Below are 18,435 nucleotides of genomic sequence, written 5' to 3' on the forward strand. Positions count from 1 at the left end.
TGTACCCATTGGAGAAACTCGACAATGTAGGCAAAGTGTGAGGCGGCACACCCTCTGGAGAAACCCAGCGGTGAATGTATGAAAGATAAATATTGGACATCTAGCTATAGAAGACAAATAATGAAAGATTGGATGTATTTTTGGAATGTATAAAGGGTAAATATTGTATGTCTAGGTATGGAAGACAAATAAATTGAATGTATTTTCGGAAGGAGGAATAGGGTCTAACTTTGCACAATGACCGTTTGATCAACTCGGATGAATGGTGAAGATCAATCGGATCTGCTAAACTCGTACATTTTATAGGAGTATAGATGTATAGGGACACATTGCTTTCTTGGAGACATTAGATTCCTCTTTTTGCCAAAATTTGGCTTCATTTTTTTAATAATGATAGACACGGGTAATAGATAAGCAAATATAGGGGTATTTTGGGGGTTTTTTGTAATGGCAGTGATGTGTAATTTATAAGCATGTATATGAACATTTTGGTTTCTTTTTTCTAATTAACGTGGTAATTTCTAGACCTTAAGAGCGAATGATGCGACTTCATTTGTCCACCAATTACTTGTCTTCGTTTTTTTAATAATGGCATATGTGGGCAATAGAGAAGCGTGTGTGTGGGTATTTTGGGTTTACTATTTTCGTAATAGCAGAGGTGGGTAATTTATGAAAATATATAGGGACAGTTTGTTCTTTTTTTCAGATTAACGTGGTAATTTCTAGACCTTGAGGGCAAAGGAGACTTATTTTGTTGGCAAATTACTAATATATAGATTGGCTTCATTTTTTTAATAATGACATATGTGGGTAATAGTGAAGCAGATATGAGAGTATTTTGGATTTATTTTTCTTAATTACAGTGATGGATAATTTATAAACACGTAGAAGGATACTTTACTTTCTTTTTTCTAATTAAAATGATAATTTTTAGACTTTGAGAACGAATGAAGAGGCTTTTTGTTGGTTAATTACTAATATAATTATAGATCCTCTCGTTTTGTTCGATTCTTATTTAATAAGAAGAAACAAGAGAGCTTTGCTCACTCATGCTTCCATTGCAGACTGGAGCGTCAGCTCCAACACGGCGTAGCAGTTAGGTCCATGTCAGCACATGAGAACAGAATAAGCCACCCGACAATAGTCACCCGAGTAGCAGGAACAACCAATTCCAAGGAGCAAATCTGGATTTGGGCAGTACGATCTTATGGCCTGATACGGCCCCTTGTATTGAATCTATGGTGGCCAGCAATCTCGCTGCGGACTTGGTATAATGGGATGAACGTTCCGCCCAAAAAACCAGGGGCAACCAATTCAGTAAAGGAACATCGTGAATCGAAGTAGCCACCAGAATGTGCCAACCGGAGCACAACAGAGTAGCAGGAACAACCGATTCACTAAAGGAACACCGTAAAATCAAAGATGATAACAGCTCTTTACCTCTAATAAAAAATCAAACAACAAGCTCAGTTTGGCACCCAAAACTTTAAACACATCAGTATCAGACTGAAATTACAGAGAAGAGGGGGGATGTTTCAACATAGAATAGGATGAGAGGGAAGGCTATTATACACGACTAGACCCAGACCCAGACCCCGACCCCGACCAGACAGATCCCTGTGGCAACTCAAAAACACTTTGCAACATGACGAAAATTCTAGGCCACAGAAAGTGGGAAAAGAGAGGAAAGAATACCTAGTACAATAACACTATTTCCTTTGCCATTCCAATTGGATGCAAAAAAAAAACACACCACCCTATCCACCCAGCTGAGTATATACAAGTGAAGCCTCCATGGATCTTCAGATAAACTCTGAGTTCTATTTGCACTGCTACTCTGTGTTCGGTGGATCAAATTGGAGAGCACTGTCCTGGATGAAGCTCTCTTCGTCCAGCTTTATACAATTATACTAGTCCACTTTGCTCCCTGTACATAATTTTCTTTCGGTATGTCTGTGGACTAGCCTCTCTCTCGAACACAAATGAAAATTGCAAGATCCTGCTGAGTCAGGCTTCAGATGGATCATACCAACCAAATATGTGGTGAATCTTCTATATCCAGGCAAGAGAGCCTCGATCATTAGATACCGTTTGAGGACGGCCCCTGGTCGGAGTTGGTGGTCTGTTAGCATTCAGCTCCTGAATTTCATTTCACAGGTCATGGTGTTAAGAGGTGAATAGAAGCATCAAACAATTCAAGAACAGGGCTACCTTTGCAATAATAATAGTTTTACCTGCATCCATGTGTCATCAGTATGATCTGGTGATGTCTCGGGTGATGTAATTGCAGGGGGCAAAGGATGAATTAGTTTCGGTACAACCACAAGATCTCTACCCAAAACCAAGATTGCACCGGCATTATTTGCAGTACCTGTGTGCGCATCCATGTCAAAAAAAAATCATATAATCAAGCCAAGAGATTGAAAGCAGATGTCACAAAACTCATTCTCACCGCAATAATTTGTTGCAGAGAAAAGAGTGATCAGGTGACCTTGAGCAAAGCGCTCAAAGCCATCCATCACGCACTCATGTGCTCGCACGATTAACTGAAGGTCATTGTTGTTGCAGAATTCCATAACACGATCAGGCTGTGGTAACACAAAATATTGAAGTTAGGAAAATCGAAAGGGTTGAAACAACAAAATACCTACACAACTTATGGATTAAAAAGCACCAACCCCAAATGTAACAAGACCAGGGCCCCGGGCATTGGGCCTCAGTCCTTCAACACTGTCATTCTCTGTCGGATCGGACCTATAAGTAGAACAAGACCATGAAATTTAATAAATAGCAGTCATGTAAGGTTGAGCTGGAGGAGTCGCTGAAAATGCTAACCATAGAAGATCCATAAGGACAACCGAGCCAGCTTCCATCGTAATTGGTCTTTGAAGATTCTCGATTTGCTCAACATGGTTGATTGACCGACCAATGCCACCATGCATACAAATGATTTTCTTTTCTATAAGCGCAGCCAAAGGAAGCCAATTGAATAATCTATTCATGCGATGCCATGTCCAGATACCATCTCTCTCACCCTATTTTTGAGCAAACAATATCAACCTAAGCAAGAGATTCTAGGCGAATTTGTAAAGAAGTGCAGGATACAAAATGTCAGTTACCATTCGCTCTATACACTCTATTCGGAAACCAAACAAAGCATTGATATCTGCAGCTTCATGATTTCCACGAATCAAATGTACATTTTGAGGATATTCAACCTGAAATATACAGTAGTTTGAATATTATACCTTAAACAGACTACTGCATCATAACAAGTCTACATAGCTTGAAGGTAAGTGCACAGTATGATACCTTCAATGCAAGAAGAAGAGTAATAGTTTCTAAACTATGCTGGCCGCGATCTACATAGTCTCCCAAGAAGAGATAATCAATGTAACTGCAGGTTAGGAAAAATAAAAAAAATGAGCTGAAGACCAGAAAAGAAGAAATTTGGCATCAGACAAAGACCATAAAAAACGTGGATCAAGAATTCAGTCATTTTGGCATGCTGAATGGTTAAAAAATCTTGGCATATAAAAAACATGATAATTAATTATAAGAGATGCATAAGTGCATCATTTCCATGATCTCAAACGAAAGAAACACTTACGCGATATCTCCTGCTGTCGAAGGGGCACCATATTCATCAAACAACCTCATAAGGTCTCCAAATTGTCCATGTAAATCACCGAATATCTTAACAGGGGCTTTAAGCTGCAAAACACTTGGTTCGCTTGAAAATATTCTCTCAGCACTATCACACAGATCTGCAATCTCATTGCAGTCCAAGAAGAACTGCCTTCGGACAGGGGGCTTCCAGCCACGAGGTTTCAACAGAGATGCAATTACCTAAATAAAAATTTCAGCAGACACATCAAAAGGTAACAAGTGATTAAGTAGATGAGAAGAAGCTAGGCAGCTTTCATCTAACTCAACAACTAATGAGCATTAGAATTTCTACATCATTAAATGCCGGTACAAGGAGTATCAAAGCTGTCCATCTGCTGAGTTTCTAATCATTTATCATGCAGAAAGCAAAAGGCATTTCTTATTTAACTCAAAGAGCATTTTTAGTTTAGTTTAATTGTGAACCTATTTTACTAATGGAAAGCAAAAGTACCTTTTTAGGAACACTATTAATAGACATTTGCCTATCTAGTAACTTCCTTGCTGCAGTTGCATTCTCAGGGGTGCCATAGCTGACCCTTCTTCCTTCATTTTCAAACTGGTCAATTGATAGTTGTCTGACCATGCCACCTAAGGCACCTCCAGTTTCGGCAGCCACCACAACCTGCAAGGGAAAAATGGGAAAAATAGAAACGAAGTGTAATGCAATCATGCAAATAACTTACTGTTAGGCTGGTAATAGCAAGTACATTGACTTCCATGAAACTAAATTGCCCAATTAAACATAACTACTAAGTGAAAAACAAAATGCAACATGTATTCTACTCACAGCTCTATGGTGCAAGCGAACCCCAGGTGCTGGAGCTGTCATGTTGTTAGACAGAGCACTCTCTGGTTTGATGGGGCTGGAATGTTTACTGCTTGATGTGGAGTCTGGAGACTGCTCCTTGTCAAGCAACTGCTCCATCTCACCATTAACCTGCCTGGCCTTCACAGCAGCTAACGTAGCACTGATTGCCTCCGCCTCTGCTGCTGATGCTTCAACTAAATAATCCACACCTTTGCTTAATCTCCTGTGGAACATTTTAAACACATCAGAATGAACTAGCTACGAAAAAAATAATATTAATTTGCTGACGAAACATCACAAGAACACATTCATAAAAAGTAATGATATGTACCTCTGTCCCTGCAGCAAAGCATTCTCGGGACTAATATCAGTATACATGTCTCCATTTACAGGCGGTGCAACTGGAGTCCCGAGAACTACAGCTCCATCAGGACCTGATTCCGTAGCTGTTTGTCTTGTTCGTTCCTCATTGTAAGCATACCTTCCAGGTGCTCTTCCAGCCTGCATACTAGTGGCTGCTGCACTTGCTGCCGCATGATTAGCAGCAGTTGTTGTTTCAGCAGCAGCAAGATCTTCAGCCACAAGAAGATCATCCAGAAGTACCCCTACAATAGCAACTCTATAAAGTTAGCAACGAATAAGCAACAGTGCATTAAACTCTATCATGCAATGCTAGAAATATTATGAACGTGATCCCTATTAGTCAATAGGAGGAACTGAACAATAGTTTTATCCAATTGTAATTCAGGTGCAAAGCATAGCAATTATGCCATAACTGTTTAAGTGCTTCAAATATAAGATTATGAGAATGCAAATGCAAACTTGAAAGGAATCAAACCCACACAGCATGAAAAATATATAATTATGTGTGGTAACCAAAATTCAGAATGTGTAGTTGCCACTCAATACCACAGTATACTCTCAACAAATGAGTGCATGAAAGATGGCACAGCAAGTGGACGAAAACATCACATAAACTGCGTAAAGCCGTAAACATGATATAAGATTGCGGGGACTACATATAAAAGTTTAGTGTGCATCCATCCATAATCGAGTAGCATGTGAGCTGATTATAACATCTATTATCAGTTGCATCTCAAAAATTATTATCACTGATATTTACACTTCAGCAAGATTGATCTATGCAGATTGCAGCCCAAGAAGCAGGAATCTATGCAAGGCCAAATATATAATAGCACGCAGCCTCATCAAAAGCATTTGATTCTATTTCATATATTTAAGCTCAATAATAAAGTAAATGTTAACATTAGCATTTAGGCAATCATTTATATCAAGATCACACATTTTATTTATTTAGATAATCATTTATGGCATCTCATGGAACAGAGTGAAAAAAGAAGGATGGTATGTGTCGAATCATTAACGAAATCGCAACTAGACTGCCAATTTCAAAAACAATGGCATGATGACCCTGTAAAGTTAATCTCATGCAGTACAAACTACATAGTATAATGCTAAATGGGTAAGCCATGGTCAATTTGCAACAAGAGACAGCAACAGTGGTCAGCCAGCAAAAGGTGGGGAAATTGGACACATTGGGCAGTGGAAAAAAAAATGCATGTGTCATCGATGACACTCAATGTCAGATATCAAACATGGAACACTAACCCAGTTATCTTACCTCCTCGTAAACCTCCATAGATGAATATAAGATCATTAACAGCAGCGGCTGCATGCCTGCACCGTCGTGTTAGCTCAACAGCAGCATCTCCTCCTGCTGCATCTGCACTATACCTTCCCGTCCTGGGAGTTGTAACAACTGACTTTGTGTCGCACCAGACTCCAGCAGCAGTGTCTAATACTGAAACAGGTAGAATAGCACAAATTATATGAATAAAAAGACCACTTGCCATTGATAGGTTGCCACAGTAAGTAACTACCTGTTCTAACAGCAATGTGGATACTTATACCAAACAAGCCAACATAATTCAAATTCTAGCCAAAGAATAAGAACTGGGTGGTATCAACACACCATCATAGTTAACAGAAAAGAATACAGGACATCATATTGACATCATTAGCAAGTAGCTATGATTGACCAATGTTGAAAGTAACTAGAGTACTTAGAGTATTCAAGTATATCTACATTGCAGATATTTTGAAAGAAATGGATATTTGAAATTCGCAACAGGAGATAACACTTTTTTAGATGTGTTTACAAAGGAAACAACTTTCCACTGAGACATTTCTGACAGGCACCAGTTATGGAAGTATAGGATACTTTTCAAAAAGGTACTTCTTAACTTGACAAATTAAACATGTGAGTAACTTCAAGGTCTTAAACTGGAACCTGCAACACTCGAGGAGTCTTCTACCATCCGCCCACCTCCAAGAGCCCCTCCTGACACATGAAGACGTGCATTCACAAAAACCTAAATACCAGCAAATAGCAAGGATTACACAAGGACCACACTGGGGACTTTTTGTTTAACAAAAATAAGGAGATTGAGCAATAGCTTACAGCTGCATGTTGGTATCTGGGTGATGGAGAGACACCAGGGGCAATTGCCCACTCCCAGCGCCCATCTCTATGTTTTGCAAGACCATATGCACTTGATAGGGGCTGGCGATTTTGCAAAAGTACACATATAAGAATAGAACTAATATTTGATCTGAAATCGATGACAAGTACTAATAGTGATATTTGACAAATAGGGTGTTATATTTAGGTTATAGAACTAGAAGTAATGATTAGAGTAGAAAACATAAACATAAATTGTTGTTGCATAAATGCAATAGAGTTCTTGTACTGCTTTTCTTAATTCAAGCACAAATAGACATCTCCACAGCATAAAACTATGCTCCACTGACTGAAAAGGTTGCTACTTGTCAAAGGGATTATTTACAGGAGAACTAAGGCCTTCCACAACGTGCTAGCTCACAAGCAATGCTTGAAACGTAATCTCAATAGTGACGCTTCAATTTGCTTTCCCTCACAGTGTGTGACATCGGTTCCTACTGCAAGATGGGGCCCAAAGCTAAAAAATAATCGGTTCCATGCACTCCAGGCGGTGGGCCAGCCGGCGAGTTGGGCACAGAGAGTGATGGGCGGAAAAGGTCCGGTAAATAGCAGGCACTTACCACACTATTGGCATCCCTCCCACCACAAAGTAAGAGAAGACCATCAGAGCGTGCGCTTGCAGTGGCATACCTGAACAACAGCACCACAGGACAATTAGAAAAGGAATATCAAAACTAACTATTCCAGTAAAAACACTAAAAGAGTGACACCTAAATGCAGAGGTCGGATCACAAGAAACTGATTGGGCAACATGGTGGGTTAACACTGCCATATCATGCTACTCTGCCATACAAAATAAATAGCAGATCGAATTGCAGATAGTCTGATAGAAAATTCATAAGGTAATACACATGAGACCGTCAATACGATAATGTCTTGTCACAGATATATTTAAAGTTTTTCAAGTCAGTGACTCTAATAAATTATTTGTAGCTCATTAATTTAATATACTTCACAACACAAAATCAGTTCCTATTCCTGTTGGCATACTTACATGCATGGCGGCGGTCCTTCACCTTCAGGTTCAAGTTTCCTCCATTCGTATGGCTTAGCTGCGGTATCAAGGGCCCAAACATCCGCCAGGGGTCGCTTCCCTAAAGATGTGAAAATGGTTCCAGTATTGACACCATTCAGAGTGGGTAAGTGCAGGAAAGTATAAATTGGAACTTTACAAATGTTTACGGTAGCTATGGATTACCATCATTTCCACCAATAGTCAACAAAAACCTCTGCCCAACCAAGGCCATCACATGACCATATCGTGGACCTGGACCAGGTCCTTGAACCACCACTCTACATGCATGTAGGACCTTCAGCAACAATACAAATAACTGCAATTATAAACTCAAGTCAGTCGAGAATAATAATCACCTGTGCCATCGTGGTCGTTGCTGTGTAAGGTCCAGAACATGGAGATCCTCTGCAGATAAACCAGCAGGGCCAATTCCACCCTGAATCGTAAGAAGAATAAAAATAGAGATGAGATTTTAGCGTCCAGAGGTCCACCCTCATGAACATTCAGTTAACGCTAAAGAACCAAGATGGTCTCTGACAATCTAGTACCTGTATTTTACTAGATGCATCAACTACTAGCTACCTTCATTGGATTTGCTTGGAGATATTATAGGTGTGGTGATAAGGTGGGGACGAATTTAAAAATATGACAAATATTTATGCCACAAATAAAAAGGTGACAAATATTTAGTCAAAATAACAGGTTGGTTTGTAAAAACAATAAATTCAATATCAACCTAGTCAACAAAATAATGCAACCAGTTGTAAAGAGAAAGAAATACCTGAATGACCACCATGGTTCCAACCGCAGTTGCCACATGTGCAGCTCTTGGTGAAGGAGGCTCCCCAAGTGGGGTAAGCCTAACAAAGGATGTTGTGGTTAGATATATTCAAGGATTTCTTCATATTAGCAATATAATTATCATGTTACCCTAACCAATACAAGTTTGAAAACTTAACTAAAGCAGTGCACCAAGTACTGAATGCTGAAAAAGATCAAAACCACTTATGGAATACTCTACCTGCTCCATTTGTTAGATATCACATCATAACAATGGACATCTGCTGTGGCACCAGCAAGACCTGCAATGGAAGACATCAGTGAGGAATCCACTTTTACATTTGACTTGGAAATAAAATTAGCATTCCACGCCCACAGAAAATCTGCTTTGTTTTTCCATTCTAAACTATGGTTTACTCTTCCAAGCAACTGTATTCCTCTCGTACGCTAGAGAAAGTTTCCAAATGGCAACCCAAAGAATAAAGCCTTTAAGTTTCAGATCAATGTCAGTCTTGAAGCAGTTTTATTCACCTCCTAACCAAAAAAGGTTCCTCCTACTAGAGTAATAGAACATACATAAAAAGATAAAGTGTACCATGGATAACACCCAATACATCTCCGAGACAATTAAATGTTCCATCAAGAAAACTGAACAAATAACCCTACAAACATCTAGCAAGAGTTGCCAGTAGAGTGACGAAAGCAAAACTATCAGGCAACAAATTCTTGAAAGAGACAAAAACGTAGCACTATTCAATTTAATCTCTATATACAATAGCATTGCACATTCCAGCTCACTTTGACATCGCAAACCACCCAACAGCACGTGAATTTATTATTTTCACCAATGAAATGAAATTCAATTCAAGTCAATTCCTCGAAAAGGATTATTACCTCCTAGTCAAAGTAGCATCTGAAATGACGTGATTCCTTTATAATTTATATTTCTGTCGTGAGTAATTAAACAAACTCTTAACTTCCAGGTGACACTCGATATTGGTTGCCACCATTAAACAACAAGAGTTCTCAGCAAATCACATTCGGCCCGTAAATCCATCTCAAAAATGAATTCTCGGACTTCATAAATCAGAGAACGAAACATTCTCCAAATTATCACCGTATCCAAAATTCAGCCCAGAGTGGCACCTAACCGAATCCCAAACTTGCCCAGAATAACCCAAGCGGCGAGACTAACATTCCAAAATCAGAAACCACAAGCAATAAGATAGAAGTCATACGGATCCCCGCGCTCCCGGCCGAAGAGGGCGGCGTGGCAGAGTTTCCCTCGAGCGCGGTGGCCCCTCCGAACAGGATCAGCCGTGGGCCGATGTACCCCGGCGTTCCCTCCTCCCCTACGGCCGGCACCGCCGTGAGCGTGTGCCCGCACCGGCACCCCGCGCCGTCCTCTTTCTTCTCGATGACCGCGTTTACCACCGTGTACCCCGGCGCTGGCCTCGGCCCCGCCGCCCCGACCGCCGCCGGATTCGGGGCTGCAGCGGGCGTCCCGGGCGAGGACGGTGCGGACGACGACGAGGTCTCGCTCCCAGACCCGGAGCCTCCGGCGCTGCCCCCGTGCGCGGCCGCGGCCGCTGCGTCGGAGTCGGAGTCGGACTCTGTCGTCATGCGCGGGTCGACGTCCATGGCCGCCGCCACGAGCTACTAGAGGCGAGCCTCCAGCCGCCTCTCCCGCTAGGGTTTGGAGGCGGCGAGATCTCCCACGCGCCAGCGACGCAGGCAGGGACCCCGCCCTACGCCGCGGGCTCCATCGGCGGAAGCCTAGATTCCCGCCCGGGCAGCGTGATTCGTCCGCGTTCCGCCTCGGCGCGGCGCGATCGCGAAGGAGCTAGGCGAGGGAGGCGAGAGCACCAAGGCCGGAAGGCCTCGGGAATTGCGGTGAGGGGAGGGGCCGCTCCGCTCCGGAGACCGCGGGCAGCGCGCGGCGTGGCAAGGGATGGGGTAATTCGGAGGATTCGCTGGGGCGAGCTGCAAATCTGGGGACGGCCAGGCGTTGGGTTGGCTTGGCTTGGTTGGAGTGGAGGGGGGACGGGAGGACGAGGTGGAAGAGAGAGAAAAGAGAAGAGTGGAAATGGGAAAGGAAATTTAGCAACGTCTTTTTTGTTTTTGTTTAGTGCCGTTTTACCGTTTAGCCCTCGCGCTTCGTTCGTTTTGAAATGGAGCCCAGTGTGGTGATCGGAGGAAAAAATTTCAAATGATATAGTTTTATTGAAAAATTACAAAAATATTAGCTAAAATCTAAAATTTGCAGAAATAGGTGCATCAATAAAATAATGGTGATCGGCGTCAGTGTGGAAGCTCGATTTGGTGTTGCATTGTAAAGTTTGAGTATTTATCAAGTGAGGTCAATTGTGTGGGATGGTTTGATTATTGTAATGTAACAAATCTTTAGAACAAACAAGAAGCTATGGAGTAATGTTCCTAATCTTAATTGTTGGACGGTATGGCTTGTATTATGATTACATAAATGGTTCGCATAAGTTGAATATAATGTAGCATATGTTCAAGTGGAGCATTTATTTTGTACATAATTGATGATCTAGTCAGGTTTTAACCAACAGAGTAGCAGATCCAAAAAGCTAAGACTCGAGAGCCTCCACTGCTACCCATCGCACCAATTAACCTAGCAGCAGACTGCTACCCATTGCACCAACCAACCTAGCAGCGGATCGATGAGCATATGTTTATATTTGACTGATAAATCCTAATTGTAATAGAAAAATGGTTGCTTTTGAAGGATGTATGTGAGGATTCGCAACTAAGAGGTCATGAAAACATTTGTGTCAATGGATTGCGAACCAAAATGTGTGGACAAATGCGACGAATATAGCTCTCTATTGCCCTATTTTCTCCTAGACCCAACAGAGACGTATGATTCTTTGAGATCGACATAAGATTTCTTTTTTTAGGACTACAAGATTTAGTATTGGAAGTACAGCACAGACCAACTGGGGACCAGGCTATTTTGTACTACGAGCTTACCGACAGGAAACCGCGAGAACCCGAGGACGCACATGCTCAACGCCAGACGACAAAAGAAAACTAAAAGAAAGAGCGCTCAAAAAGAAAAGAAAAGGCCCGGCCGTTAACGTTCTTGGCGGCCTCGCCACGAGCGGGGCGCCGTGCCCGGCGAGCGCGGACCGCGGCAAGGAGACAGCTGTCGCGGCGTTGGACGGCCCGGATCGCCCCAACGAGCACGCGCAGCGCAGCATTTTCCACTTCGAACCCCGAGCTCCGGAGAAACTCCACGAGAAGACCTTTGCCTGGAGGCGCCCGCCGGTCCCACGGCCACGGGACGGGGAACGGGACGCAGGAGACAGCGGGAGGCGCGCCGGGTGGACCCCGCGCGAGCGAATGGGCAGGGCAGGCAGCTCGCGCGCGCCGTCTCGCGATGACGGGTGCCGGGTGCCGGGTACTCGACATGTCAACCCAAAATCCCAGTTGTTTTGATGAGGTCAACCGGGCACAGGCGGGCAGCCGGACCGTTGGGGCCTTTTTAGATTTGTTCAAAGGTCGGATCGGTTCGGGTCTGGCTTTGACACGAAAGCCATAAGCCTGAGCCTAACCTGACATCAGTTTTACCGGGTTGGGTTTGAGCTTTTTTAGGTTTTCTCTGGTTTTTTAAAGTTTTAGATCTATTTTTAAACCCGAGCTTGACATGTGTACTGGTCAGGTTGAGCCAAGTTTATCAGGTCGCGCTGCTCATGATCAGACCTAGGTTTGTTTGACATAGCTCTCAAATCAGTTTCTAGAGTGGAATTAGCGAGAGCTATACCAAATAGCAATTTACAGATTTTAACTCCCAAAGTGATTTTGTAGGAGTGATTCTTTAAAATAAACTAGATGCTGGGAGCTAAAAAATCTACTTCTCCTGATTCACTTCCTCCACAAAATTATTTTCTCCATAAAATTTACCCTAGAGAATCAGCTACAGAATTACTTTTTTTAAGAATCACTCTCACATAGAATTTAGATTAGATGGAGCCCTACAAAGAGACTCTTGGATGTGGTGACGTCATTTGTACCATGCCGAATAGAAGCATCTTGCATCACTGAAACGAGTGCATCTACCGTCATTTCAAGCGATTAAATAGAACACGGCTCCCAAGCACATCTCCAAAATGATCATTAACCTTTCTACAGCGGTTGAAGTTATCGAGAGATAATAAATAAGCCATTTTGCAAGGGAGAGAAACATTCTCTAAACATATTTGCAAATCTAGAAACATTCTCTAAACATATTTGCAAATCTCTGAGATTTAGAGTTTGAGGGTGGGGATAACCTTGCACTGATAGGTTTATAGGGATGGTCGAGGGAGGTTGGTTGGACCGACGGTGTTAGTTGGCGCCAGGGGTGCCGCTCGCCACAGTGGTAGATGACCGTTGGTGGATGATGAAGGTCAGCAGGGGTGTCATGGCGTTGGAGCCAGTCGAGGTGGCAGCGGGGGTGTCAAACAGGGTCAAAGAAGAACATGCTAGAGTTGAAGAAGAACATGCTGACAAGGGAGGAGACGTGTGAGGGGAGGGAGGAGGGAGGAGGAACGTCAGGGAGCTTCCCCTAACAGGCATCGTCGGTGCAAGGTGGGCATCCTCGGTTGTGATGTGACATTGGATGTCGGATGCATCGATGAAAACAAAGAGAGAGAGGGGAGGTGGGTGGGGTTAAGGTGAAAGGAGAAGTTAGATCCAAAGGGTTGGATCTAGATCCAATTATTACAATAATTGACAAAGGGATATGCAAAATCTCAAGTGATTGTTGTGGAGACATCCTTCTCTAAAACCCCAATGATTGTGTATAAATATTTGAGGTCTCATGGGCAGTTCGACCATCCCAATACCACGTCACACAAATGTTAGGTATGATTTTCTCTTCGGACATTTACATCTCTTCCCTCTTCATAATAAGACCCTCGATTAATTTTAATATCATCTTTTTTTTTCCTCCTGTCTTATTCTCCCTTCTCCCCCTCGTTACATTTACTCGTGGATCCATAATATTTATGATGACTTAGCATCAAAACAACTACATCTAAATACAGTGATGCCATGAATCCTTGTCTTGTCATCGCATGTTGTAATGGCCGACATCGAAGCCAAAGAGGGAAAAATGTTAGCTAGCATTGCTAAATTGCAACAATGTGGATGATCTTAGGAATAGCAAGGGTTATGCATGCAAGAGCTAAATTTCTAATGTTCTCTCTGGTTCCTCGCATGTCTCAAAAATTAACCAACAATGTATTACCTTAGAGAAAGATATCATTTCTATTCAACTTGCCAAAAGAAATCCAACAACTCATCTCTCTCCCTCTCACCTTCTCTCCCTCGGTGCAACCTTCCATAGCCGTTGATTTTGCTTACTCCAAGGCAGTTCGCTAGTTGCCATTCACTTGTACATTTTCTAATTAATCTCCTTCATCAGCTTTCTCCACATTGAGTGTATCAAATGTTGCCCAATTCACTGTAGCACCACTCTAACCATAACAGAGACGCAATGGTGGTGGCAACGTTGGAAGCTTTTCCACGACAGCCTCTTCTTACTCTCTCTCCTCTTGCCCTTTGATTACCGCTACAAAGATAGCCATTAGATGAGCTTAATTATGCTTCTTTTTTCGCTTCTTGAACTCAAAGCAAATAAAATCCTTGACTTTAGGATCTTATTATTTCTTCACCCTCAGATGGATGGAGTAGATATTCAAATCATATGAAAATTTATCACACTCTACATATTTTTTTAGCAATCCTAAAGATGCCCTAATTCTCCATCAAGTTCGATTGTAGACCCAGCATTAAAGCCATCGAAATGTGTCACACTAGCAAAAGGAAATTTTGACACACCTTTTAAAACCACTAAAGTGCAAGACTCAGGTGGCAGAAAAAACAATCTTACAAAAAATATCTATACAGACCAAAAGACATTTAATTCGGTAAACTTGCTCATCACAAAATGTTTAGAGCTGTGGGACACACTTAGCCCAAACTTTCCTAATCGAGTTAAGCACTTACGTCGTGTGACTCATTTGAACCACTTTGAGATTTGATTATTAGTTGCAATCTAGTTCAAGTCCAAACTTGAATGCAATTGCCACGTGTGGTAGTAGTACTTGTTGAAAGTACATCCAGTCCCCTTATGTGAATTTTTGATAATTGATGACAAACAATTAAGGGACTAATGAGTTTAATAAGGTTATAAACATGTATTAGTCCCTTTGAAGAAGTTAAACACGTTGGCATTCCCAAAAAAAAGAAGAAGCGGCACATGATTAATTAATGGGTTTAATTGATTTTATTTTTGAATTTAAGTATAGGTATGTTATACTATCAAGAGAGGTGTGTTTAGATTGATTTGGAGATGTCTCATTGCTCAAAGTACCCTTTCAACCTAAAGATGAGAGACATAAAACACCCCACGGATACCAAAAATTCTAAGTTACTCTGTGTACCTGGAAGTTCCGGGTAGCTAGAACCTCCAGGTGGGCCTCCGGTTCTGTTTGGTTCTTCTATCCAACCCGGAAGTTCCGGGTTGATCTGGAAGTTTCGGGTAGCCAGAACCTTCAGGTGAGGCTCCATGTAAGGTGCTCAGTTTGGTTTCTCAAACCAACCCGAAAGTTCCAGGTGTCGGAGCCTCCAGATTCTTTCCGAGTAGGGTCCTCGATTACTAAGTCTCGAGCTAACACGGAAGTTCCAGGTTAGTGTAGAAAGTGTTGTAACGGCTAGTTTTTTAGGATTGAGTATAAATACCCCCGCCTTGCTTTTGTTGCTGAGCAACTATGAAGACAAAAACATTCGTAGCCATTAAATAGCTCTTCCACTCCCTTAGGCATTAAATCTTGTAAGATTTTGAGAGTTTGGTTGAGTTATTGAGTACTAGCGAGTTCCATTCAAACCTTTGAGCACTCTAGTTCATCGTAAAGTCAGTCGATTCCATGTTTGTTCTCTTGGAGCCTTGAGCTCCTAGATGGTTAGGTGTTACTCGCTGAGCACCCAAGCTTGTGAAGTGCCACGAGACATTTGTGAAGGCTTATTCTCGCCTCCGCAGGAAATAGGACTTTGAGTAAGCCCAAACTCGATCTTCGTGATCGTTTGGTGAGGAATAGTATTGAAAGAGACCCAGCTCTATGTGAGCACCTCAACGGAGACGTAGGATCGTTGGATCCGAACTCCGGGAAATAAATTCTTATCTTCTTTGTTGTCTTTGGTTCTTTGTTGCTCTAGTTGACTTTCAAGTGATTTGCCCCGATCTACATGTTTGTGAGTTTGTGGCTGCAGATGAAAGGTGAAAAACACTATACACTTATCTTGGAACCTATGGTAACAATTAGATTCAACTAGAAGTACCTAGATGTTGTTAGTTCCAAATTATGTTAATCCACTGTGAAGTTTTAATTTTTAGAAACGCCTATTCATTCCCTTCCAGATGACATATAGTACATTCACTTGTTCGTCATCATCATACACCATTGTAAAATTATTGGTCTGAGAATGTTCTAAGTGTAGCAATTAAGCGCCATTGGTAGGACATGTACGTGAGAAAATTCTTTTGGCAATCTATAGTCCTCATGTGAGGACAATAGTAGCTGTTGACCTTTTTCATGAGTTGTCCGATAATCGTTGACTTACTATTCTAGTGTGTGTAATATCATAGAGGTAGATCACTTTCGGACGAACAATGTGTTTATGTTGCACAAGTTGTCATTCCTCCTTTTCTTTTCCAATCAAGTTTGTTTGTTTAGGGAAATTTCAAAACAAGTAGGTGTATGTCGGAGGATGAACTCCTGTCGCAGGGATCCCGTGAGACCCCTTTTTAGAGATTCGGCCGGGGGGATGATCCTGAATGAGTTCGTCGGAGAAATAAATGGAAGTGGAAATAAATACAACGGCCGGTGGTGGGGGATGATCGACCTAGTGCAAAGAGAAATAAATGCACCGGAGTTTAGACAGGTTCGGGCCGCACGGGGGCGTAATACCCTACTCCTGTGTGGATGCGATATCCTTTCCTGAAGGGGGATCCCTCAGGGATATGTCTGGTTACAAGAATATATTGTCTAACTGAGAGCTTGAGGCTCCCTTGTTCTAGCTCTGCTCAAGCTTGCTTGCAGTGTTCTTCGGCTAAGTGTGGCACGGTCGATTGCTTCGAGCCAATTCGATGTCTTCGTCTATCTTCGGATGTTTTCCGATTGTCTCTATCTATCTTTCTGTACGCCCATCCTTTTATGCACTCGCCGGCCACGACATACCCCAAACGGGAAAGAAGGGGCACATGTTCCAAGATGCCACGACTGAGAAAGGCGTCATCATTTCCTCTGGGCGAAGTGACAGGGGCGGTGGAAAAACGCGGCGCGCATCCGACCACCCGTCACTGTGGACACCTTGGCGCGGGGCGCCGTTGAGAGGGCCCACCAGGCAGCCACAGAGGCACCCGGCGCGCCCACCCTGTCTTGTTCCTCTGCCAGGGCAGGGTGGCAGGCGGAACGCTTTGATCCTGGCAACGTTATCCCGAGATACACCGGATGATACGGGACGGGACCCGTGCAATTAATGGTCCCACGCCTCTCTGCCAAAGCATGGCAGGGACTGACACTGCGGCGGGAGCAGTTGGGGATGTCAGGATGTCAGGCCGCGCATGCCCATTAAATGCGGCCTTGGACCTCTGACTGGTTAACACCTCGTCGGCGGGCCCCTCGGGGGCCCTTCTAGGTCGTCGGGGCATCGGGTGCTCTCGCGCGAACCTTCGGGGAACTGAGTGCTCGGGGGCTGCCACGTGCAACCCCGAGTACCCTCTCCCGAGCGCCTTTGCACGCACCTTCGGGGAACCGAGTGCTCGGGGGCTGCCATGTGTAGCCCCGAGCACTCTCTCCCGAACACTTCTGTAGAACCTTCGGGGAACCGAGCGCTCGGGGGCTGCCACGTGCAGCCCCGAGCACTCTCTCCCGAACACTTCTGTAGAACCTTCGGGGAACCGAGCGCTCGGGGGCTGCCACGTGCAGCCCCGAGCACTCTCTCCCGAGCACTTCTGTAGAACCTTCGGGGAACCGAGCGCTCGGGGGCTGCCACGTGCAGCCCCGAGCACTCTCTCCCGAGCACTTCTGTAGAACCTTCGGGGAACCGAGTGCTCGGGGGCTGCCACATGCAGCCCCGAGCACTCTCTCCCTGTACTTAGCTTTTCTGCCCCATCGGGGGACTAGGGTACTCGGGGGCGAGCAGGCACCTCCCCGAGCACTCTCTCCCCGGTACTTGGACTCTGCGGGTCATCGGGGAACTGGGGTGCTCGGGGACCAGAGGCTGTGGCCCCGAGCACCTTCTCCCGGAACTTAGATTTTCCTCATCCCGCAGGAGGGACCTCGCAGGATGGTGACGCGTGGTGGACGGCTGGCCTGGCCTCGGGACTCAGGGACCCCCGGTTTCTGATACACCGACAGTGTAGCTTTGGTCTTTGTTTACCCTACCCTTTACAATATTGTTTGGAATAAGAATGCAAATGTGGCGAGGGTGGTAAATGTGGAACATCTCAATGTCTCTTTTCGAAGAGCTCTTGTGGGGGACACATTAGATGCATAGCATAATCTGGTTGCTAAAGTTATGAATATTCATCTTAGCTATCAGAAAGAT

General features: G+C 43.6%; 1 protein-coding gene across 1 annotated transcript; it reads right to left on the reverse strand.

Moving 5' to 3' along the window:
- Nucleotides 1-1,416: 1,416 nt before the first annotated feature.
- Nucleotides 1,417-10,907, reverse strand: LOC133912949 (serine/threonine-protein phosphatase BSL2 homolog). The gene is made up of 21 exons (XM_062355940.1): nucleotides 10,053-10,907; nucleotides 9,056-9,116; nucleotides 8,816-8,894; nucleotides 8,391-8,470; nucleotides 8,218-8,312; nucleotides 8,014-8,113; nucleotides 7,580-7,649; nucleotides 6,960-7,061; nucleotides 6,789-6,870; nucleotides 6,120-6,299; nucleotides 4,809-5,082; nucleotides 4,457-4,700; nucleotides 4,121-4,291; nucleotides 3,611-3,849; nucleotides 3,313-3,397; nucleotides 3,120-3,218; nucleotides 2,836-3,035; nucleotides 2,679-2,754; nucleotides 2,453-2,588; nucleotides 2,235-2,371; nucleotides 1,417-2,139 (listed from the first exon to the last, which is right to left on the reverse strand). The coding sequence occupies exons 1-21, from the start codon at nucleotides 10,453-10,455 to the stop codon at nucleotides 2,053-2,055; spliced, it is 3,000 nt and encodes a 999-aa protein (XP_062211924.1). The 5' UTR covers nucleotides 10,456-10,907; the 3' UTR covers nucleotides 1,417-2,052.
- Nucleotides 10,908-18,435: the final 7,528 nt, after the last annotated feature.

This window comes from Phragmites australis, chromosome 3 (genome assembly GCF_958298935.1).
Source record: "Phragmites australis chromosome 3, lpPhrAust1.1, whole genome shotgun sequence".
NCBI lineage: Eukaryota > Viridiplantae > Streptophyta > Magnoliopsida > Poales > Poaceae > Phragmites > Phragmites australis.

Coding starts and splice junctions, on each gene's coding strand:
- LOC133912949 (XM_062355940.1), bottom strand. CDS start 10,455: ATGGACGTCGACCCGCGCATGACGACAGAGTCCGACTCCGACTCCGAC. Junction 8,471..8,815: donor GAACCATGGTGGTCATTCAG/GTATTTCTTTCT, acceptor CTTACGATTCAG/GGTGGAATTGGCCCTGCTGG. Junction 7,062..7,579: donor GGAGGGATGCCAATAGTGTG/GTAAGTGCCTGC, acceptor CAAAATCGCCAG/CCCCTATCAAGTGCATATGG.